At 48.3% G+C, this 23,147-nt stretch overlaps 8 protein-coding genes across 8 annotated transcripts; 5 read left to right on the top strand and 3 right to left on the bottom strand.

The window, feature by feature from the left end:
- Window positions 1-1,996: 1,996 nt before the first annotated feature.
- On the top strand, window positions 1,997-3,869 carry EDB93DRAFT_1079117 (SWIRM domain-containing protein; the record flags this gene model as incomplete). Its single annotated transcript, XM_041445430.1, has 2 exons — window positions 1,997-2,398; window positions 2,454-3,869. 2 exons carry the CDS (start codon window positions 1,997-1,999, stop codon window positions 3,867-3,869), a joined length of 1,818 nt encoding a protein of 605 aa, XP_041311129.1.
- A 782-nt stretch (window positions 3,870-4,651) lies between these two features.
- EDB93DRAFT_1307425 (glycosyltransferase family 15 protein) lies at window positions 4,652-7,002 on the bottom strand. The gene is made up of 13 exons (XM_041454767.1): window positions 6,650-7,002; window positions 6,230-6,597; window positions 6,043-6,182; window positions 5,900-5,955; window positions 5,792-5,844; window positions 5,669-5,742; window positions 5,597-5,617; window positions 5,502-5,543; window positions 5,358-5,450; window positions 5,202-5,302; window positions 5,070-5,151; window positions 4,935-5,021; window positions 4,652-4,882 (listed from the first exon to the last, which is right to left on the bottom strand). The coding sequence occupies exons 1-13, from the start codon at window positions 6,731-6,733 to the stop codon at window positions 4,818-4,820; spliced, it is 1,266 nt and encodes a 421-aa protein (XP_041311130.1). The 5' UTR covers window positions 6,734-7,002; the 3' UTR covers window positions 4,652-4,817.
- Window positions 7,003-7,047: 45 nt separating this feature from the next.
- Window positions 7,048-9,312, top strand: EDB93DRAFT_1125667 (uncharacterized protein). Its single transcript, XM_041448721.1, has one exon. It carries the CDS (start codon window positions 7,142-7,144, stop codon window positions 9,128-9,130), a length of 1,989 nt encoding a protein of 662 aa, XP_041311131.1. The 5' UTR covers window positions 7,048-7,141; the 3' UTR covers window positions 9,131-9,312.
- Window positions 9,313-9,633: 321 nt separating this feature from the next.
- Window positions 9,634-11,526, top strand: EDB93DRAFT_1101224 (major facilitator superfamily domain-containing protein; the record flags this gene model as incomplete). Its single annotated transcript, XM_041447084.1, has 12 exons — window positions 9,634-9,791; window positions 9,917-9,975; window positions 10,001-10,049; window positions 10,119-10,196; window positions 10,248-10,347; window positions 10,386-10,738; window positions 10,797-10,893; window positions 10,946-11,138; window positions 11,189-11,246; window positions 11,293-11,324; window positions 11,384-11,405; window positions 11,451-11,526. The coding sequence occupies 12 exons, from the start codon at window positions 9,634-9,636 to the stop codon at window positions 11,524-11,526; spliced, it is 1,275 nt and encodes a 424-aa protein (XP_041311132.1).
- Window positions 11,527-12,763: 1,237 nt separating this feature from the next.
- Window positions 12,764-15,475, top strand: EDB93DRAFT_867892 (major facilitator superfamily domain-containing protein). The gene is made up of 15 exons (XM_041457757.1): window positions 12,764-13,258; window positions 13,309-13,335; window positions 13,384-13,412; window positions 13,468-13,516; window positions 13,587-13,664; window positions 13,716-13,800; window positions 13,854-14,206; window positions 14,266-14,362; window positions 14,415-14,607; window positions 14,658-14,715; window positions 14,764-14,795; window positions 14,854-14,871; window positions 14,921-14,988; window positions 15,041-15,167; window positions 15,225-15,475. Exons 1-14 carry the CDS (start codon window positions 13,101-13,103, stop codon window positions 15,140-15,142), a joined length of 1,347 nt encoding a protein of 448 aa, XP_041311133.1. The 5' UTR covers window positions 12,764-13,100; the 3' UTR covers window positions 15,143-15,167; window positions 15,225-15,475.
- A 38-nt stretch (window positions 15,476-15,513) lies between these two features.
- On the bottom strand, window positions 15,514-17,587 carry EDB93DRAFT_1200684 (uncharacterized protein). The gene is made up of 5 exons (XM_041450937.1): window positions 17,130-17,587; window positions 16,887-17,077; window positions 16,510-16,833; window positions 16,431-16,456; window positions 15,514-16,380 (listed from the first exon to the last, which is right to left on the bottom strand). The coding sequence occupies exons 1-5, from the start codon at window positions 17,412-17,414 to the stop codon at window positions 15,851-15,853; spliced, it is 1,356 nt and encodes a 451-aa protein (XP_041311134.1). The 5' UTR covers window positions 17,415-17,587; the 3' UTR covers window positions 15,514-15,850.
- A 38-nt stretch (window positions 17,588-17,625) lies between these two features.
- On the top strand, window positions 17,626-20,791 carry EDB93DRAFT_1335259 (uncharacterized protein). The gene is made up of 3 exons (XM_041455305.1): window positions 17,626-18,674; window positions 18,722-19,964; window positions 20,016-20,791. The coding sequence occupies exons 1-3, from the start codon at window positions 17,763-17,765 to the stop codon at window positions 20,648-20,650; spliced, it is 2,790 nt and encodes a 929-aa protein (XP_041311135.1). The 5' UTR covers window positions 17,626-17,762; the 3' UTR covers window positions 20,651-20,791.
- EDB93DRAFT_1125694 (uncharacterized protein) lies at window positions 20,719-23,046 on the bottom strand. The gene is made up of 5 exons (XM_041448722.1): window positions 22,950-23,046; window positions 22,586-22,890; window positions 21,770-22,531; window positions 21,288-21,720; window positions 20,719-21,232 (listed from the first exon to the last, which is right to left on the bottom strand). Exons 1-5 carry the CDS (start codon window positions 22,969-22,971, stop codon window positions 20,934-20,936), a joined length of 1,821 nt encoding a protein of 606 aa, XP_041311136.1. The 5' UTR covers window positions 22,972-23,046; the 3' UTR covers window positions 20,719-20,933.
- Window positions 23,047-23,147: the final 101 nt, after the last annotated feature.

Genomic DNA, 23,147 nt, shown 5'->3' on the forward strand with positions numbered 1-23,147 from the left:
TCACTGCGACAGGTTTGGTCTATGGGACCTATCCTGTATCACGCACATTCTGGACTGGAAGTCTGCAACAATTCAAATATACTGGCCAGGCTCCATGATGGAAGATGGGTTGCAAGATTTTTAGGGGTCACATCTGCATAAAGGGTTTCTGAAAGTGTCATATTGAAATGTCATAGTAGGAACGCACGTGTGGTTTTTCAAAGGACATACCTGCGCATAGAATATTAACAACGACTACAACGATGATATTGAAGAATTGGACATTGATACGTTACTTCATCACGCTTTGTAGTCCAACTTGACAATTGACTTGGATTTTAAGAGCGGGCAAGAACAAGTGGTGACAATCATTCGGGATTTTCCGTCATGTAGACGATCCGCAGAATTATCAAGTCGGTAAATGACCTTGCAAGCAAGGTGACAATATTTATTCTTGCGGTCTGTTGCAAATAACGACATTTGATTTGACCTGTGCGAGAGTTAACACAAGAATCCCACCACAACCTCCTTCAGGGTTCCTCTCCGAAATACCATCAGAGGACTAGTGAGGAAGTCGTATATATGAATAGTGATGTTCCGGGGGTGAAAACTCTTCGAGCAGTTAATAACACGGTTAAATAGCATGTCGCTCGCAGGGAATATAATATTAATAACAAGCAAGTTATTAACAAATTATTAACAATCACGTGACCCAAAATTCAAATGTTTTTCAAAGTTCTCTTCCAGTCGGTCTACTCGGTGTCCACATCCTCCAGGTCACTAGTACCATCACTGCTACGGCCATCATTCTCTAGAGCCTGGTCAGCTACACTCTCGCGTTCATCTGACAAGATCCTTGTCACAATTGGTACATGGATATCCACTTCGGCCTCGGCCCTAAACATCTGCATGATCATCGCATTGCATACAGGAAAGAATGACTTGGGTACAGCGAAACAAGCTTGAGTTCAGCTTCTGCTTGCTTCCAGCCAGGAGTGAGAATATCGGCGAATAGGAAGGCAGCTTATACATTAGTCTCCGAGCACCGAAGTATACAATAATGTAGTGAGGCGAAGAGAGTTAATCCAAAGCAACATCGTTGTCGCTCAGCATTCATAGCCTAGCTGTTCTTTCCACCCTAACGTGACTCGAGATATGGTAGCATTGCAGAAAGCATGCCTAACGCGAGGTGGGTGGCTTGCCGTTGTTTAACGACAGTGATGCAGACGATCTTGATGGACGATCATTCTTTTGCAAAAAAAATGCAATTGGAGCTCTCCCCATATTGATGCCGCGGCAGCCTTGTCAACAGCGATACAGGTTCAGGTGCAATAGGATGCTACACGGTATGATGCGACTGTCGGCCTATCCTGCTGCTTGAAGATCATCAATGGCGATAGGCTCCTAGGATTTCAAAAACATCACGTAAAAGCACCTGGCCCGCAGTGAAAGCAAAATCTGTTAGCAGAAGATATGCGGACGATGAACAAGGAGTCCGGGACCATATATCTGCATGAGTACAATTGCACCATTATCAGATATCCCGCATACCTCATAAAAATACTGCTCCCAACGTGGGCCTATGAACTTGCTTGTTAACCCGGTAGACTCGGAGACGCTGCTCTTCCTGAGCAATTAGCTTTAAGTGTCACGGTAGTAGTTCAGAATTTTCTAGCCACCATGGTTATTTGCAACTATTTGGTACACTGGTTTCTTTCTAACCATACATTTGAACGGCTACTAGAACGCGATGGACTCACCAAAACGCACGGGCTCACCGTCGTCAACGTCAGAGGCAAAACGAATCAAGCTCACGGTTCCTCAGAAAAGTCAAGGCGCTTCGCCCGTAGAACCTGAGTCTGCTCCGGGAAAGCGCAGCGAACTTGACCCAATTCAAGGCGGGGATATTGGCAACCTTCCACCTGATACTGGCGAACCTACGTCAGCAGAGAATGGCTCGGGTGTGGTTAGAGTGCTGAAGGAGGGAGATGGAGATGAAGACGCCGGAGACGTGTCAATGGGGGAAGCAGCTGATGAAGAAGCAGAGTCTGGAGACGACAACGATGATGAAGACCCTGCACAGCTGGAAGCGACTCGCTTGCGACTGGAAGACCAAGCAAGAAAATACCTCGCCGCGCAGACACACGATGTTATTATCCCGTCCTACTCTGCATGGTTCGACATGTCCAAGATTCACCCCGTCGAACGACGCGCCCTCCCAGAGTTTTTCAACTCAAGAAACCGCTCCAAAACGCCCTCCATATACAAAGATTACCGCGACTTTATGATTAATACGTATCGTCTCCGGCCGACGGAGTACTTGACTGTCACCGCATGTCGGAGAAACTTGGCAGGCGACGTGTGCGCCATAATGCGCGTGCATGCATTCTTGGAGCAGTGGGGTTTGATCAACTATCAGGTACGAAGGGCAGAAATGTTATCTGAGCACTTCCTAATGACTAAGTATTCTTAAGATCGACCCAGAAGCGCGACCAGCTGCGCTTGCACCACCTTTCACCGGTCATTTCCGCGTGATCCTCGACACGCCTCGGGGCATGCAGTCATTGCACCCCGGGACTCGCCCTACTATCACGCATCCAATGAACGGTGCTCCAAAACCAATACAACAACACAGCGGCTCTGGTTTGGCGTCACTTGAGCTGCGGAATTCAATCTACCAGACGACATCCAAAGCATCACGCGCAGTAACTTCCACCGAGGCGAATGCGCTTGCGAACGGTGTGTCGTCGAAAGGGAACATGTCGTACCAGTGCGATACGTGTGGAACAGACTGCACCGCATTGCGGTATCACTCGTTGAAAGTGAAAGATTTCGAGCTTTGTGGTCCGTGCTATCTCGACGGGCGATTCCCGTCGACAATGTTTAGTGGGGACTTTGTGAAGCTCACGTCTAGTCCGCCTGGTGTAAGCCATGGCGGGACCGACGACGACTGGACAGACCAGGAGGTACTTCTGTTACTGGAAGGTATCGAGATGTTCGACGATGACTGGAGTGCAATCGAGGACCATGTGGGAACGCGTACGTCTCAGCAGTGTATCAGGAAATTCCTGTCTCTGCCAATTGAGGACCCGTACATAGCCTCGGAAGGCGACACGGGTCCACTAAGGTTTGGGCGGATCCCTTTCGAACAGGCCGATAACCCTGTGATGAGTGTGGTAGCCTTCCTTGCTGGTGTTGTCGGTTCAGGGGTCGCTGCTGAAGCAGCAAAGACAGCCATGCACGCATTGACAGATAGTGCACCAAGGGAAGGCACGGAGAATGCACTTGACGAGAAAGGAGAGTCTAGTAACAAAAAAGGTGCAGAAAGTGACAATGCTATGGATGAGGATGCTCCCTATGCATCCACGGCGGCGAACGCTGAACCGGCGACCAACACCCAATCAAATATAGAAGGGGCAGAAAACGTATCCGCCGACAGCACAAAACTAGCGAAGCTGCAGTCCAAATTACCCCAGTCGCACGTCGTGCGCGCCGCTCAGCTTGCCCTCAAGTCTTCTGCGAAAGCTGCTCAGAACTTAGCAGACGCTGAAGACGTACATATTCGCTCGACCCTTTCGTCGCTCATCAAACTCACGCTTACGAAACTCGAGCTTAAAATGTCCCAATTCGAGGAATTGGAGGAGGTTTTAGAAGAAGAAAGGAAAAGTCTTGAAAGCGCCCGGATGGCCCTTGTGAATGAGCGCGTCAACCTCAAGCGCATGCTTGATGGTGTGAGGAGTGAACTGGCGAAGAACGGTCGGATATCTATCCCTCCAACGAACTTGGGTACCACGGGTCAGGGCACGATTGCGACTGAGGTATCGGCCAGCACTCAACTGGAAGGGGATGCAGGGCCTCGAAGTGACGGGGAGTTCGCCCAGCTAGCATGATGGAATTGGGGGATATATTAATTATATTCGTTTGTGTGTTTGACACAGCTCTGTTGTCCCTTTACGTAGCATCTTCGTCTCTTAAGTGTATGATATACTAATTATTTTCTCTGAGCTGAACACGGTCACGCTCAAGTCCTCATGCTAGTGCGCACTATGTACTACGTAGGACTCTAACACAGCTGTTAGATTTTTTTAGTCCTTAGGCCTTAGGGCCTGGACACTTGCCGTTACCGTTACAAAGCTACTTTCATATCAATAGATCAGGTTTCATTTTTTTCGTCCTGCCACTTCTTCCATTTACTTGTGGGGAGTCCGCTGCTTCCGACAACTTCCCTCATGACAGCCGCTCGCAACCATCGCAGATATTTTGATATATACATCAATTGTAGTGTGCATGCGGCAGTGTCCACCTTTGAAAGTGCCATTCAAGGGCGCTATTTCGCTTGACCAAGGGTATCGTAATAAGCAGGATCTTTTTGTTTGTCCAACTCGTAAATAGAAGCAGTTGCGACACGTACGAAAGATAATGAAATCTGGGCGATCGATATGAAAGTAGTTGTTATATCTTTGTGCGGCGACCATGGATACTCGCAACATAGCCTGTTGGATGTTAGAACTAGAACTCTGAGAACGACGCTCCATCGTGTGTCTGCGACATGGGGGGAGACGACAAAGAGAGGATGGTCTACGACGTAAGTATTTATACGTAGTCGGGACTATCCGAACTTATCGAAGGGTGAAATACAAACTCTAACATCAGAAGCAGCGAACTGCCGAATCCCTTGTCGTTCAGGGTGTATTCCGCCTGAACAAAAGATGGTACAGCTCCACGAGTGTGGAACAGTATATAAGAGGGAAGAATAAAAAGTCTATATATCCTGCAGCTGAAAAAGGATTATAGTATGTGAAGTAACGTATGGTGGAAATACATCGTGGCGTCTGCCCTCAATTGAATATCCAACCGTCGTCCAACCGCATGAAATGCCTCAAGCACGAATTTTGCGCAAAATCTGGGCCATTTTTTCAGTATCGCCAAGACTTAATCATGATGTATTATCGCACCGAAGCTATCGTTTGGATTGCACGAGCAGTGTCCTTCCCGCCACTGTCTACCCTGGGGGCAGTGAGAAAATTCAGCGTGTTTATAACCTTCGAACGGATCAGTTATGGCCACGAAACGATATGGTCAAAGCTTACCTATATCTTTGAAGAAATGTAGTTGATCCTTGCGTGCGAATAAGGCTGCGGCGATGCTATGAACAGGTGCATCTCCCCATCTCTGTGTACGGTACGGTCAAGACAACACGAACAGAAAAATCATTAACTTGCCTCATAGTAAAACCCCCCTGTGTTCTCGAGATAGTTAAAGAATTTTGTGTAAGCTTCGCTCCTCCAGAAATCCATATCGGCGATTTCAAAGTTTGACCAAACTGAGTGAAGGGCGTAAATGACCTTTTTTCCAACATGTTATTGAACGGATCTTACAGTGACACGTGTTGTAGGAATCGCCTGCGTCTTCGGATATAAAATCCATTGAGTTGTTTGGTGACAGATATTCAGGGTGGTCCGAGATGAATTCTGGAACAGAGGTTCACCCCCAGCCTGCAGAGCATGATGCTTAGTGCTTACCTTTCACCACGGACCACAACGAGGTTATAGTTGATTCTAATTCTGCCCAGAACGCGCTTTATGCTATGAAAGATACAGCAAAAATGTCAATTTACCTGGCATTGAGATGGTGAAGCCTGGCCGTAGATAGATTTAGCAACTCGACCACTGTGCTGCGAATTTCTCACCATAAATTTTGTCATGATTTTCCATAAATACAAAAGGGTCATATTCAAGGTCACAGTAAAATCTCACGTCGGGTCTACAGAATGGGTCAGCACTTAATTCATCTGGTACACCGAACGACTGACTCTACTCTCCAGTACCATTTGTATGGCGTTAAGAGCTCATGGTGGAAAAAGAACTACACAGAGAGATCAGTCAAAACGAAACATTCTCCGCAAACCCACAGTACCCACCCCTGAGTTAAACCGACACATATTACGGTAACTAATTACCAAGGATGAGGCGCAGCCTGAATGGGTTTCACGGAGATACGCACGAAACACTGCCTATAGCTTCAATGGTAAGATATTGAAGACGATCTTATCAATGGACTTACCGCCATAAATCACGCCCTCCTTTGTTAGCATATTGCGTCCCCTCCGAGCTCGTTCTTCATCTATCCAGGACGGCTGCACCCAAGTTTCGTGAGGGATGAGCCCAAATGATACGTCCGCGTTAGTCAACACTTTAACACGCCTGAAAATGCATGATGAACCAACTGCGCTAATGGTGACATGGTATACCTTTTGAACTCATAAGAGAAGGGTTCATCGTTCAGAAACACCCAGGGATAATTGAATTTGCGATTGAATTTCGCCTCCAACTGTTCTACACTCCATATCACGCCGGCGATATCAGTGTTACGAGCCAGCATCACCAACGTAGCATTGGCTCGGTGAGGAGTGGAAGAGTCGTGTGGAATGATGTTGCCGAGGGAGTGTGGTGGTTTGCTTTCTGCTGAACTCGGAGCCAAATCGAATAGGGTCTCCTCCATCTGTGCAGCATTCAAAACACTCGCAGAATCCTTGGATATTGACTGCTTTGTGGACAAAAATTTGGAAGACAAGTAGCCGCCTTCAGGACTAATAGTCACAAAATAATACACACACAACTATACTGGAAGCTGAGGTAGGGCGTGGTACGGGATATTGCCAGTGACATACCACAGTGATGAATGCAATCATGATAGATCTGCGGTGTGCCGCGGTCAATGTAGGAAAAATCATGTTTTGGAAGGGAGTCTGCATTTCAGTGCGACAGCGGACGAGCGTCGACAGCTGGGGGCTGAATGAGTCTGAGAGAGAACACCTAATTTTAATAGCCTGTTGTGAAGCTCGGGAAGTTGGAACCGAACTTGAAAGAACCAGCTGCTATGACTCCGTGGAAGAATATATCATCACGCACGCTCAAAAGATTGTCTTGTCGCATGTTAACGTACCCATATACCGTACCAGCGAACAGCAGATGCATTCTGGAAGTCAGAGAAAGACGTTGCAGCATTTCCCAAAACTTCCCTAATTCAATCACGGACTACCGTAAACCTTCCTTTTTAGAAGTGGGCCAAGGTTTTACTCTCACCACCAGGAGTCCAGGACCCTGCTCATGATTCGTACTTCATTAGGTGACAAAGACAGAGAGCTAGTGCTGCACTTTGCATGGCAACATGGATACTTCGCCAATCACCTTGGCTGCATACTAGCCCCGCGCGCTTACGCCTAGATTTTTTTCACCCAAAAGTCTGGTCTCAAGCACGCAACAGACTCAATGCGTCTCTCGCCATTTCGACGCAGTCACCATCATCCATCGAGGTCGAACACATGCCTTTTCCACGTCATGCACCTGATATGTCGGTGTTTGAGGAGATGACTGCTGAGTATACCTCGGCCGTGTCTCAGAGTTCATCCGTATATGCGCCCCAGACCTCTTCTGACACTCTCGTAAATCTAATACGTACAGAGGATTATGCAGCTGCGGAATCGTTGCGGAAAGAGATGATGGATATCAAGATACCCATTCAACCGCATATCATCTACGAGCGGGCAGCGAGAGCTGTTCTTCAGACGAAAGGGCTCAAAAATCGAGGGGAATTGTTTTCGGCATGGCTTTCGTTGGTGCCTACTGCAACAGAACAGTGGAGTTCATTCAAGGATATCCGCCAGCAGCTCTTTCGTGGATCGAACTACCTTAACATCTCACTCATCATGCGGTTCGGTCTCATCATGGCGTCAAAAGGTTACTTCGTTGGTAATGCACAGTCGCAAGTGTTAAGCACCCTTGCCCGCTATGCGAGTCCTGCCACGATTGAGAGTTATATTTTACAACTGGAAACAGTGGTAGATCATCTCTCGAAAACCAGCCATGTCAAGGTTACTCCAGAACAATGGGCAAGCATCTACAGCCTCGTCATCAGAAACCAGGTCCTGGCTGGCCGAGAGAAGCACGCCCTTCAGCTTGCACGCGTCGCTGCAACACGCGAACGTCAAGTCACAGATTTTACGTTTAGATTCCTCCTAGAGCACTCCCCAGACGAAGCATTTACAGCCACCGTTCAGGAACTACGCAAGCAAATATCCAGCAATCCTTACAGCATCCCAGACGTTTGGTATAAGCGTACTTGTTCTCACACTGATACCCTTGCGTTGGCTTCCCATCTGCGTTATCTCCGACACGCTATCATTTCGACGAGCCCTCCCACTTCTTATTTCCTTTCCAACTTCATGAATGCCTATCATGCCACCGGGCGTACACGTGCCTTGCTCGCTTTGCGGAAAAAGGCGTTCCAGCACTCGCACAAAGCCAAGTCTCTATGGGTTATGGCAGAGATGCTTTACCACCGCTCCCGCAACGAGCCCCAACTCGTCCTTGTGGTCTTTGCATACCATTTCCACATGATCGGCGTCCCACGCAGAACTATTCTGAAAACCATGAGGTTAATATCCAAACGCCGTGCTCCGCTTTCCCAAAGAACATCGCTTCCACAGCACATGCTAAACCGGCAATACGATATTTCAGAGAAACTATGGCCAACGCCTTACCACACCGCCCTCGTCTGGGAAGCGCTCGTTTGGTCAACGCCAGAAAGCGACCACGAGCGCATGTACAGATATCTCCTGGCCGTTGCGGATGCCAGCATATCCCAGAAGCCCATTTCTTCCCCTAACTCCAAATTCGCACCATCATTGCTGCAGCTCCCGAAACGCGCAATCGATGCGGCTCACTTTTCGCCTTTTGTAAAGTTGCATGCGAAGCGTGGCCGGCCTGAGCGGGCTGCGGGTATCTTGAAGGATATGGTGAGTTTGGGGTTGAGTCCTGGGGCCGTCCAGTGGAGTATTGTGGCAAGAGGGTTTGCTGAATACGGACATCCGGCCGTGGCGATTTCTATCATCGATCGGCTAGAGAAAGATAGTGGATCGCAGGATCGGGTAAGCGTGAGTGGTGATCATGCGGACCGAGAGCCTTCGATTCTGGACATTGGGCTTTACACAAACGTGCTTAGAGGGTTCGTCCTTGCAAGGTGTTTGGAGCATGCTCAGGACATAGAGAGGAGGATTCGACAGAGATTTGAGTATGCCGATGGCGAGTTGAGGGCCACGGATGAGGCGCTGCGTCTGCTGCGGGACCTCGAGAGACAGATGGGCAGTTGATAGAGGCGGTACGAGTATTTTCTGATTGTTCATACCGTAGATGTTCAATATGCTTCACAGCTCGTGGTCATACTATGGAGCCATTCAAATCGAGTTGCGCTGTCACAAGGTTGCACCATATGTACCTCTTAATACCCTGCACGATTTAATCCTGTTTCGAGATTGTGTAAAATAGGACAACACGGCTCTAATTTTTTTCCGACACTAGCCGTGGAATCTTAATCAATTGCCCGGCGTGCCCGTTGATGTACTCCGTGTCACGAGGATCAGAACAACTCGGAAACACCCTGGCTTATACTCCGCGGACTTGAATAAGTCGATTCTCCCTCTCAAAGACGTACGTCAGATTGTTCACGGCGAGTCTAGGGTCTAGGGGCAATGGCAGTATAACGCCGCCGTGAGGTACAAGCCTCATGGTTGTTCCGTCCGAGTTAACTTCATATTAAACTCCATTATAGATTGCATGTATGTCCCATCCATCGTTCAATTGGCCTCAATTGACCATGTCCACACCTTTCCCCAGTGATGAAACTGCAAAGGAGGCTCCCGCAAGCGTCTCGAAACCCATCAAAAGCGCTGAAAATGCTAGCCTTGTCAACTCCTCGGATGCGCTAAGTTTTCCCGAAGGTGGTTTTACCGCTTGGGGCACAGTGGTAGGCACGTAGGTGCATTTGTCTACCTGTCAATCGCTGCATACTCATCACCGTCAAGTTTCTTGATCCAATTCTGTGGCTTTGGGTAAATTCGACTCGGCATTTATGGGCCCAAAATTTTAACACGTTCCAGTTATACCAACGCTTACGGTGTCTTCCAGGGCAAGCACACCTATGGAACACTTGAGGGAGGTGATCTAACAAACATGATGTGCAGACTTTTACACTCGAACATACCTGACCAATTCCACACCATCTGCAATTGCGTCAGTAAGCTTTAGATCTATCTAGGTCATTTCTTGACTAATAGTGTTTTCATCTCTCCCACGGTGTAGCTGGATAGGAAGTGTTAATGCACTCTTGGTGCTATCAGTTGGAGTCGTGTCAGGAAGGATGGTCGACCGAGGCGCATTGTATGTGCCCCATAAATCTGCATAAAGACGTATCTGTTCATACATTTTCAGTTACCCTGTTATGAAAATCGGCTGTCTCCTCCAATGCCTCTTCCTCTTTCTATTGTCCCTAGCGAAACCAGATGGGTATTATCAAGCAAGTCTCCTTTCTGTTAATGCGCGGCTTTGCTGACCGTATTGCGCATGTAGATATTCCTTTCCCAAGGTGTCGGTTTCGGTATTGCAATAGGCCTTACGAACGTTCCCTCTATTGCTATAGTATCGCATCACTTCCAGCGATGCAGAGCTATTGCGATGGGAATTGTCGTTGCGGGGTCGTCATTGGGTGCAATCTTGCACCCCATCATACTCAACAATCTTATCAATAGAAGACTCGGCTTTGCAAATGGTGTCCGTGCAAGTGCGACTTTGAATAGTGGCCTGCTTCTCATCGCAAACCTCCTCATGCGAACAAGGATTCCACCGCAACCAAATGCCGTCAGTTACACTCGCGTTTTGCAAAACTCGTCGAGAGATGGCGCTTACATCTGTGGATGTGTAGCGTGCGTAAGCCTTGCAATACTCGACGACATGAACGCTGAAGTTGCTTTCACTGCTTAGGCTAGCTGCTTTCAATTTCGGATACTTCTTCGAAGTCTTTTACCTTCAGTTGGATTCCACCCTGCATGGTCTAAGCCGAGAATTTTCGTTTTATTCAGTGCGTGTCAGAGACCATTTAAATAATCAAGAAATACTTATCACCCCAACAGCTCACAATCCTCAGTTCTGGTTCTTTCATCGGAAGACTTGCTGTGGGTGTTGTCTCTACCTACGTGGGCATCCCAAACACGGTCGTTGGCTCTTCATTTATATCTTCCGCTGTACTATTTGCAATGATTGGCTTGCACTCGGCGGCCAGTGTAGCTGTGATAGCTGCAAGCTATGGGTTTTTTTCCGGAGGCGGTACGTAGGTCCATGATGTTCCTTTGACACTTACCTAGTTTCGACCCCAGTTATAGCACTGATGGGCCCATTGGTATCGTATCTGACTCCTGAAAATTCACATATTGGGTAATTACTTGACATCTGCCTTCGAATATTTCTGACACTGCTCCAGTGCACGGATGGGCATCATGTTTGCAGTAGCTGGTAAGTCTGTGGTTCCGGTATTTGGTGACACACCCCTGAGCATTGACACACGTTCACAGGCATTGGATCACTCGTGGGCATGTGCGCCATTTACTTTTTCTCGACCGTCACTCACGTTCAGCTTAGGTGCACCGATTTGTGGGGCTTTCCTGACGTCGCATTACATTTGGTGGAAGGCTGTTGTCTTTGCTGGGGCGAGTAAACCATGTCAAGTTACGCTTTTTGTTTTTTGCTAACATGCTGTCTAGTGCGTCTCTACTGCCAGCTGTATCATGTTTGTATCCATGCAAGTCATCTTGAAGATGCGTCACAAGACTTCAAGTGTTTTCTACAAGAAAGCTGGTGATTACGAAACTCAAAGACCCAAAACATCAGAAATGGTCTGTTGAGTAGTGTTGGGACTTTAATGCTGTATGAACTTACTTGACCATCACAATCTTTACATGTCTTCCACCCTCAGGGCAAAGTGTAGTAGTATAGGTTCCTTGTGTAGTCTGATATATATCTAGAATCTCTCGCGCACATATTAATATATGCAGATGTGACTTTTGCAAAATAATCTGTTTTGGGCATGTTGAAGGTGAAAGCGGACAGCGCTGAGACACGAGTCGGGGGCTTCAACATTTTACCTCCATGATTTCAATCAAAAGCAGATTTGGACCTGGCTAGAATATTCGAGACCTAGCCTAGAGCGTTCCAGAGCACTCTAGAATACCTTTCGAATGTAATTTCACTGGCGGGAGAAGGTGGTAAAATGTTGGTTTCCCGGCTGTGTGAGCGGTCTACTCTAACAATCTAAATTGGGTAATATCTCAAATTGAGCAATTTTCGTGATGCTAAGCGGCAAAACTGGTTTTACCCCTACACTACCCCCAGCCACGGTCCTCACAACAGAAAATGAACGGATTTCACTGCATGCTATGGAAATCCGACGCGGAAGTATGATTGAGGTTTGGGTTGAGTCCTGGGGTCGTGCAGTGGATGTGGCAAGGGGTTTGTTGATCGTCGATTGGCCACTTGAGGAAGATATATCGTGGATTGCAGGATAGGTGTGAGTATTGATCGTGCGGACCGAGCGCCGTCAATTCTTGACATTGGGTTTTATATGAATGTGCTTAGAGGGTTCGTCCTTCCAAGGAGTGTGTGTGGAACATGCTGGGGATATAGAGAGGACTCGATAGAGATTTGAGTATGTTGAGGGCTACGGATGATGTGCTGCGTCTGCTGCGGAACCTCGAAAAAAACATGGTGAGTCGATAGAGGCGCGTCGGTACGAGTATTGTCTGATTGTTATATTGTAGATGTTCAATATGTTTTACAGCTCGTGGTCCTATGGGCCATCCAAATCGAGTTGCGCTATCACAAAGTTGCACCATAGATACCATGACCTCCTACCATCCTACACGATTTGATCCTGCTTCTACATGGCAATAATTGAGTAAAATAGGACAACACGGGCCCTGATTTGTTTCCGACGCTCGCCGTGGAATCTAAGGCTTAACTAACCGCCGGGCCTGCCCGTTTATGTACTACGTGGAATGAGGCTCAGGACAAGTCAGACGCATCCTGGTTTATACTACTACCGCGGACTCGAATAAGTCGATTCTTCCTTTCAAAAACGGACGTCAAGTCACAAGTCTCGGGTCTTAGGGGCAGTATATTTAACGTCGCTGTGGTTTACAAGCCTCCTGGTTGCTCCGGGTCAATATTTAAACACCATTATAGCCTGAGATACTATGCATACCCCATACATCGTTCAATTGGCCTCAATTGACCATGTCCACACCTTTCCCCAGTGATGAAACTGCAAAAGAGACTCCTGCAAGCGTCTCGAAACCCATCAAAAGCGCTGAAAATGCAAGCCTTGTCGACTCCTCGGTTGCGCTAGGTTTTCCCGAAGGTGGTTTTACTGCTTGGGGCACAGTACTGGGCGCGTAAGTGCATCTGTCTACCTGTCAATCGCTGCATACTCATCACCGTCAAGTTGCTTGATCCAATTCTGTGGCTTTGGGTAAATTTGACTCGGCATTTATGGGCCCAAAATTCTAACACGTTCCAGATATACTAGCGCGTACGGTGTCTTCCAGGGCAAGCATATTTGTGCATTGTCTTTTATGGACGAATTGACAACCATGATATGCAGACTTTTACACTCAAACATACCTAACAAATTCCACACCATCTGCAATCGCGTCAGTAAGCTCTAGATCTTCCTAGACCGTTTCTTGGCTAATAGTGTTTCTCACCTCTACCACTGTGTAGCTGGATAGGAAGTGTTAATGCGTTCTTGGTGCTATCAGTTGGTGTCGTGTCAGGAAGGATGGTCGACCGGGGCGCATTGTATGTGCGCAAGAAGTCTCCATAGAAACGTCCCTGATCATACGTTCTCAGTTACCCTCTGATGAAAATCGGCTGTCTCCTTCAATGCCTCTTTCTTTTTATATTGTCCCTGGCGAAACCAGATGGGTATTATCAAGTAAGTCTCCTTTCTGTTAATGCGCTGCTTCATTGACCATATTGCGCATGTAGATATTCCTTTCCCAAGGTGTCGGTTTTGGTATTGCAATAGGCCTTACGAATATTCCCTCTATTGCCATAGTGTCGCATCACTTCCAGCGATGCAGAGCTGTTGCGATGGGAATTGTCGTTGCGGGGTCGTCACTGGGTGCAATATTGCACCCCGTCATACTCAACAATCTTATCAATAGAAGACTCGGCTTTGCAAATGGTGTCCGTGCAAGTGCGACTCTGAATAGTGGTCTGCTTTTCATCGCAAACCTCCTGATGCGAACAAGGATCCCACCGCAACTAAACGCCGTTAGCTACACTCGCATTCTGAAAAACTCGTCGAGAGATGGTGCTTACATTTGTGCTTGTGTAGCGTGCGTGAGCTTTACGATACTCAATGGTATGAACATTAAACTTGGCTTTGACTGCTTAGGATGACTGCTTTTGAATTCGGATACTTCTTTGAAGTCTTTTACCTTCAATTGGATTCCACCCTGCATGGTCTAAGCGAAGGATTTTCGTTTTATTCAGTGCGTGTCAGAGACTATTTAAATGCTTAATAATTGCTTATCACCCCGACAGCTCACAATCCTTAGTTTTGGTTCTTTCATTGGAAGACTTACTGCGGGTGTTGTCTCTGCCTACGTGGGCATCCCAAACACGGTCGTTGGCTCTTTATTAATATCTTCCGCTGTAATATTTGCAATGATCGGCTTGCAGTCGGCGGTCAGTGTAGCTGTGATAGCTGCAAGCTATGGGCTTTTTTCCGGAAATTGTGCGTAGGTTCACGATGTTCCTTTAACACTTACCTAGTTTCGACCCCAGTTATAGCACTGATGGGCCCATTGGTATCGTATCTGACTCCTGAAAATTCACATATTGGGTAACTACTTGACTCATCTGCCTTCGAATATTTCTGACATTGCTCAAGTGCACGGATGGGCATAATGTTTGCAATATCTAGTAAGTCTGTGGTTCCGGTATTTGGTGACACCCCTGAGTGTTAAACACATGTTCACAGGCGTTGGATCACTCCTGGGCACGTGCACCGTTTGCTCTTTTTCCATTGTTCCTCACATTCAGCTTAGGTGCACCGATTTGTGGGGCTTTCCTGACGTCGCATTACATCTGGTGGAAGGCTGCTGTCTTTGCTGGGGCGAGTGAACCATGTAAAGCTGTGCTTTTCATTTGACTAACATGCTGTCTAGAGCGTTGCTACTGGCGGCTGTATCGCGCTCGTATTCATGCAAGTCATCTTGAAGATGCGCCAAAAGGCTTCAAGCGTTTGTTCCAAGGAAGCTGGTGTCTGATTTGTGTCACCCCGGCATGTGTAATGTAAACCCATTTGCGTTGTACATGAAGGAGAATCTCTATACTGATACACCGCCACAGACTTAAGACGCTGATCTATGAGCTACCCTGGAGCATAGAGTACGAGAAAAGGGAAAAATTAAGTTATAGTTCGACTAGCTTATTTTTGATGTTACTGTTTTCTAGCGTCCATGTTGATGTGATATGACACGTCCTCCTCCTCCTTCACTCGTCACTCAACTTGCCTACTACCTCTCGTCCACGCTAATATATATAAGCACTGATTGTCAATGGGTCATGATGTAATGAGAATAAATGTCACTAATAATGTCACGAAGTCTATCTCTTATCAAGTCACCGACGCTGATGTCCGGGTATATAAGATTTGATTACACGACTGAGTGAAAAACGGAGCTACATGATATATATATTACAACATGAGTCCGCATACGTGAAGACGAAGTTACGATACTAAAGTCCCTGAGAGTCCGAGTGGAGCTGGGCCAACAGCAGCTAATATAAGACGCATGACAAACGTGGGTGAAATAGTTTTTGACGCAGAGATGACTACGCAGGAGAATGCAAACAATGGACATGCACAGAATTATGTTTATAAACAATGGCTTTGACCTATGTAAAGTGTGAACGAAAGAGATAAGGAAGACAGTTAGGAATGTGAGTGGAGGAATTTTTAAAAGTAAATACAATCAATTTGTAACCGGTTTTCGAATATTAGTATATGCAGGGGGAAGTTCAACGGTATCTGGCTGGCCCCCGGCTTGTTCGTCTGCGGCACCTGCGTCGTCGTGCTGTATAATGTTAATAGGCCGGAGCTGCCTTGGTGTGGGAGATTTGCGGGAGCCGCTTGGGACTGTACTACCACCAGTGATGCCCATTTCATAATCAGGCGTCGCAGATCGCATATCGCTGAAACTCCCGAATGCAGAACGTCTACGGTCCGAGTTGCCGTAACGTGAGCCTGACATGACTGTGCCAGATCTGCCCTCCTCATGTCCATACATAGAAGATGATTCTGTCGGCTCAGTGGCGAGGAAGGGTTCGGGACGGTAGTAATTGCCGAGTTCACCAGGTGCTTGGTCATTATCGTCTTCTGGATCATCTTGGAGGAGGTCAACGGGACGTTCCTTGATGACCTTGGTGCGGGTTCTACGACGGATAAAGTAAAACCCTGCGAGTGCAAGGATGACGAGTATAGCAAGACCACCAATAACGCCGCCTACGGTGCATGAGACGGATATTGAAGGAGCGGATATAAAACGAGCTTACCAACTATTGCGCCGACATTGGTTGAGCTGTCGTGGAGATGGTTAAAAATAGCTGTCCGGTGGTGAACAACATTGCCTACCTGCTGCTAGTAGTACCACCAGTTGTTTCTGCACCGCTGGCGTTAGTTGGGTATGTACCACCTGCGGGAGAACCGATAGTGGATGACGGCGAGGTGGTGGTCAAACATGAGCTGTTTGGATATATGCCTTGTGCGACGGTATACGTTCCGCTTCCTCCTGTACCAAGCCCACGATCATCTCCGGCAATTATCATGAGGGTAGTGCCTTCGCGGACGGAGGGTATCCAGTTGAACCCAGTGCCCTCGTTAGATACCTGTGTTATCTGACCTTCGGGAATTGAGAAGGATTGTCCGCCAGGGATGACACCCTGGAAGGATGGAGTGCTGTTGGAGCATGTTATTTAAAGAAGATTGGTATAAGGCAAATAAAAGCGTACCCTTCGACTTGTGTAGGATCCCACCACAATCTACTTGCATTGCATTGTACGACCTGGTTGGTAGGGTATATGTTGAATGGGAAATATGGCATGACGGTTGTAGATATGTTAAAGCAGCTGCTGTCGCTACTGCTCATCACTGAAGCAGCAACACTAGTTCCACCAGATCCAAAACCAGTGCTATCGCTGACCTACATACTTGTGAGCTTATACACGAGAGGTATCGCAAGCGAAGATGCTCACTACGGCGACGAACTGGGATGTGGACGGGTATTTGAGCTGGAAGCTGGTGGTAGTGGAACTGCCATCAAACTGTTGATACACGATGGTGCGGACCTCCGTGTTGTTTGGGAGAGGTGTTGGACCATATGGAATAACTAAAACGCTGTATGGAGGAGAGCCAGAGCCAGATATCTGCAAGGACAAGGTGGCACATTGCTGGGGTGTGGTAGTGAAGGACCAAGTGTAACTGGAGACAAGAGGGAATAAAAAGAGAGCTAGTTGTGATAGAAGTAGATATCGGTGCATTGTCGACGTCGTGACCAAGTCGTCAGATGAGACCTCAAGAATCTGTTATCAGATTTTGAGAGACTGCTAGGCTCATTCGCAGAGGTCAAAAGGCCTTGCAACGGTGGATGGAGAGCGTATTTTAGCGGAAGCGGTGTGGAGAGTCCGACACGCCACAGCCTGTCGTAACAACAATATAAGCGCTCGCTGTATAAATTATGATTCATGGCAAGGAACATTGATTCCCACGCATCACCTTCTCGAGATCGACGCACTTCTTACTTTCTCTCATCCACACACTACCATTCTACACACCACAAGTCATCTGTATATCTTTAAAGCATATTAATCCTTAGGAAACCTATCATAATGACTTCGATAGTCGAACAACCCCCTCGTGCACCCCCCATCAAGTATGCCGCTCATCTAGGAACTCGCTGGCAGAAAGAAAAGGCTGCCGCGGGTCACGGCGCCTTCGAGTTTCCTGAAGATCCGAGGTATATCGGTCAGTGGATCATCGGCGAGTGCGTCGGTAAAGGTGCAAGCGGTCGCGTTCGCATAGCAAAGCACCGTCGGACCGGCCAACTCGCCGCCGTCAAAATCCTCCCCCTTCAACCACTAGTCAGCTCCCGTTCTTCCCTTGCCACACAGCAAGCAAAATCAGAAAAGCAACGGTTGGGTATCGACAGAGAAATTATCATGATGAAGCTCATGAACCACCCAAACATCCTTCGTATCTATGATGTATTCGAAGGCGAGAAGGAACTTTACCTCGTCCTCGAGTACGTAGAAGGTGGCGAGCTCTTCGACTTTCTTGTCAACCGCGGAAGGCTCCCTACTCTAGAGGCTCTCTCCTTTTTCAAGCAAATCGTCTATGGACTTAACTACGCTCACACTTTCTCTATCATTCACCGTGATCTTAAGCCCGAAAATATTTTGATTCACTCACTAAAACCACCGCTCATTAAACTAGCCGATTGGGGCATGGCTGCCTTTGCCCCTCCTGCCCTACAGCTCGAGACTAGTTGTGGAAGTCCTCACTACGCAAGCCCCGAGATTGTCAACGGTCTGAAATACAGAGGCAATGCCACCGATATCTGGAGCTGCGGCGTTATCCTCTTTGCGTTACTTACCGGCAGGCTTCCATTCGACGACAAAAATGTCAGGGTTCTTCTTTCTAAAGTTAAGGCGGGCAAGTACGATGTTCCAGCCTACATTGATCCTCAGGCAAAAGACCTCTTAACTCGCATGCTGGTAGTGGACGTCAGCCGTCGAATCACGGTAAGTGACAGTTCTTTGTTATTTCCAAAATTATCAAACGCTCGCAGATTCCAGAGATCATGGCCCACCCTTGGTTCAACAAACCAACTCCCGGTATTGTCTATGTGCCAGCTCCCTCTGTCGTCGAATTAGCTCTTCCTCTCCCCTCAGCGGCGCTTATCGACCCTGATCTTTTGGAATCTCTTCGCGTCATCTGGGGGAGACATGGCGACATCGAAATGATCAAAGCTGACCTCTTGAGCTCACCAGGCGAAGGCACATTGGCCAAGGCATTCTACTTCTTGTTGCAACACTACCGCGAGCAAACTTTGAAAGATTATGGTATTATTCTCGATGTAGGCGATACGCCGGTGTCTCCCGGCATGAAGGTTATTACAAAACAGTACATGTCCCCCCCTCCAAAGAGATGCGTCGACGCAGACGCGCATTCTTCACATCTGCAGAGTATTCGGGATGCACCCCCACCTCCGTCCTGCACATCGTCGGCCCAACAACCTATTGTGTCGTCTCCCTTCGTTGATGGAGCTTCGCGAGCCCGACCGCCGTCCCCGATTGGACCCAGGCCACCTCGTGTCCGACCTATGTCCTCCCCAGTCCGTGAGGCCCCCGCACGTCATAAGAGTATGAAAGTTGGTCACGCCATGGCTGATCCTGTGAATGCCCACCCCGAGCCCCAATACAGGACGCGTGCATCAACCGTATCCCTTCTTTATCCTCGAGCGAATCAGGATCAGCACAATTATCACGCTCACAACCAGCAAATGTTCCAGCCCTTAACTGTTCCAAGCACACCGCCAATGGGGTCTCGCTTTCCTGGTGCTGCTGCACACCCCGCCCTCAACCCTTGTGTTATCCGAGCTCCTGTTCCAGTCTCCGCTGTTGTAGACGAACGAGTATCAGCAAACTCAATAGAAGTCGATATGCAGCCTACGACGGGCTCTGATCCGGATTGGGCGAACGTTCTTTCTGCATGGCATACCGTGACGCAGAGACACAATCAGGAGCAGGCTTTCCATTCTCCGACTCAAGGGTACAGCAAGACATTTGTGAACCGTCATGGATATGCTCCGTTGAATGGCCCTGCGGTCGATTATGAGCATGACCAAAGCGGAGCTAATAAGGAGAACCACAACCATCAGGACTTCCGACAACCTTACGGCGGCGATATCATGCAGGCACGTGGTGGGCTGTTTGGTGGTAGGTCCAATGAGGGACGCGTCGGTCGCGAGTTGCGTAACAGTATCTATGGTGCTCGTGAGGTCGTGAAAGAAAAGGACAAAAAGGCACGACGTAAGGGTTTTCTTTGTCTCGGTTGTCCTCCAAATATTAACATCTTAGCAGCCCCCGCGCTTGATCTGCATCCACAAGTTCACCCATCCAAGCGTTTCATCCTTGGCTCACCACTCCAGATCCCCTCACCCGTCATGCCCTCTATCCTTGCCTCCCCCGTTGGCGAAGTCAAAGGCTGGTTCTCCAACCTGTTCAACTGGAAGGCACACACATACGTACTCTGTTCGACGGACACGGTGTATGCCACGCGCAACGAGGTCGTTCGCATTCTCGAGCACTTTGGCGTCATCGTCGGCCTTGAGGAGACGGATGGGCACGGGATTCTCCGATGCCGTATGAACGAGCTTATCGACACGATGTCAGGATCGGTCATACAAAAGCAAGTTCGGTTCCGTATTGAGTTCTCCTCATCGTCTTCGTCCTCGTCTCCACAGTCTCCCACCCCTGCTAGTCCACGATTGCCCATGTATCATGCTTCAGGACCAATGTCGCCTACGTTTCGATATGGATTTGGGAAGCCGTCGTTAGGGAGCGGGTTTACGTGCGCGATCCTGCTTGTGCAGGAAAAGGGGTCGGTGTCTAGTTTTAGGATGGTGTGTAGGTGGTTGAGAGAGGAGTGGGCGTTGGATGCTTTGCAGTCACCTGTTGCTGGGACTGGGGCGTTTATAGAGAGGGTTGCGGTATGACACAGCGAGATATACACACTATGTCACCCCTATCCTTACTCGACGAGAATATCAGACGATTCGTGTACAAGCCATAACATTTTACATCCGATAAGTTAGAATACGGTATCGGTACAAAAAAGATCCTCAGTGAAATGAAACTACACATAAACTATACGAGTAATCAGAGTGAAAACAAAATAATAAGTGTTCGAAGACAGCCAGCCAACCACAAACACGCCTAAATCATATAAAGTCTTAGATCAGCCTGCGCATCACATACAACACTGCACGGGCTGTGGGACTAAACAACTGAGGCAGGCACCTCTGCGGGGTGCTCGCTTTCTAAGGCCTCGGTGGCATGCCCGCCGTCAGAACGTGCAACACTCAGACGCATAAGGCTTGAACGGATACTATTAAACATACTCCCAGGTGCCGGCGGCGCAGTTTCCAGAGGGTGGTCGTCATGTTCGTCATCATGCTCATGTTCGTGCTCGTGTTCATCATCCTCATGCCCATGCTCATCGATGGACACACGATGTTCATCGTCTGAAATATCCTTCGTGGGAGGTGACGTTGAAATCCGTAAAAGCGAGGTGTAAGCTAGATACGTGCATAATATGTCAGGCAAGACGTAAGCAAGATAAAGGTAGCTTACGTCGACGGCAGACGGGGCAGAACCAGCCTTTTGCTTTTCGCTTTCTCCGTATGTTCTGAGCGATCGTGGCGGGTACTGGAGCGGGTACTGGAGCTGAGGCTTCTGCAGCTGAAGCTTCACCACCCGCAGATGCGGTTGTTGTTTCTTCGGTGTGGATGATGTTGCCGCCTGCCCCAAATTCGACCATATTGATGGCACATTCCTTGCATGCGACGAGGTGGCGGCAAGGCAGTAGGATGACCTCACGCGGAGAAGAAAGGCATAGTAAGCACTCGGATGAAGGTTCATCCTCGTGCATAGGCGCAGTGGATGCAGACGTGGGCGGGTAAGTATGTGCACCCGTTGCAGGAGAAGCTGCCTGTGGTTGAGAGGGTGAGGTAGACTGAGAAGAAAGACCAAAGATCTCGTGCAAGTGGAACGTGTGAGGTCCAATCTACGAATCATGACATAAAAAGCACAAGGTAATCAGATACGAAACGCACTGTGGCTTCACGTTTCACAACTTTGACGACCCAAGGTCTGGTGTCTTCTTTCTCATCATCGGGTGCAGTGCCAAAACGGATGACATGGAGGTAAGTTATCTGCTCGTTGACTACAGACAGGTCGGTACCGTCCTCGTCCAACGCTGATAACCGGATAGTGGCTCGAACACCATCCTTCACCTCTTCTTTGTCCTCTTTCTCTTCATTTCCTTCAACCGTGGGTGCAGCTGCTTCTGCATCAACGACAGCGAGAGCAGGTCCTGATACAGACGTGTTAGCGGCACGCTTCCGGAAATTGAATCCTGTAAAGCGTTTCCGGACACGACCATTCCTGCTGCTAGCGGGAGCCGAGGAGTCAACGCTATCTGCTGTTCGAGACGACTCAGGAACTCCGGTAATCTGGGAAGAGGCAGTCTCTGCTTCGGTATGCTTGTGCTCAAACCTTCCTAGTTCGAGGGTTGCACCTTCATCTAGATGCAGTACTTTACCAAAACCACCGTCAACGATGGATTCGAAAACGGAGATGCACGAATAGCCTGAGCTATCTATGGTCTCTGCATAGGGGTGATCTGCAGGAAGCACCACACTGACGTTTATGCGACACTTGGCTGCGTCGCAATCGTATTCGAATTCCAAACCATGGTTATGGTGAGAATCAACTTGGTCCGAATCATCTCCCGATGAGATGGTCAAAGGGCATAAGCGGAGTGTGGGCCGCTTGAGATTGACCAAAGCTTGGAGGGTAGTCGTCGGTTGTGAAGGCTGTGCGTAAGTCGTCAGTACACAGGACAGGACATCAGACGATGCTTGAAGCACCTCTTTGCTCCTTGTAATCCAGTTCTGGATAACGTTTGAAGAGACATTATCTGCAGGAGCCTTTTGTCCCAAGGATTGAGCCCACTGGGGCGTAGAGCCGACAACGCCAATGTTAGGCCCGAAAAGGGTCTCCTGTTTCTTCTCTTTCTTGGATGAAGTATCATCCATGTTGATGATGACGGCATCTTGTGTATTTGTGCGAGCCATGGAAGTAGCAGTACGAGATGTGTGGGTATCGGTGCGAGCTAGGAAAGGAGTAGCCTGAAGACGACGAGTGCGATTCCAAGTTGAATATTGATTGTGATCTACAAGTCGCTGTATGATTAACACTGGAAGAAACGGAAGAGCAGGTTCTGATTCTTACACCAAGTGGAGATGGAAGCCATCCTCGTGGGTCAGGATGAAGAAGCGCAGCAGATCTAGTAGTTATGTATTACCAGTGCTCACGGACTTGTGGGAAGATGCCCCTGCCGACCTATATATTGATCAAACAAACCTTCTAAATCAGTCTGCTCCTTTGAAACTTTAGTTTCGATGTTCACGAATTCACGTTTCAATTATC

Source organism: Suillus bovinus (assembly GCF_016758785.1).
Source record: "Suillus bovinus strain UH-Sbo-P2 chromosome Unknown EDB93scaffold_8, whole genome shotgun sequence".
In the NCBI taxonomy this organism is placed as follows: Eukaryota; Fungi; Basidiomycota; class Agaricomycetes; order Boletales; family Suillaceae; genus Suillus; species Suillus bovinus.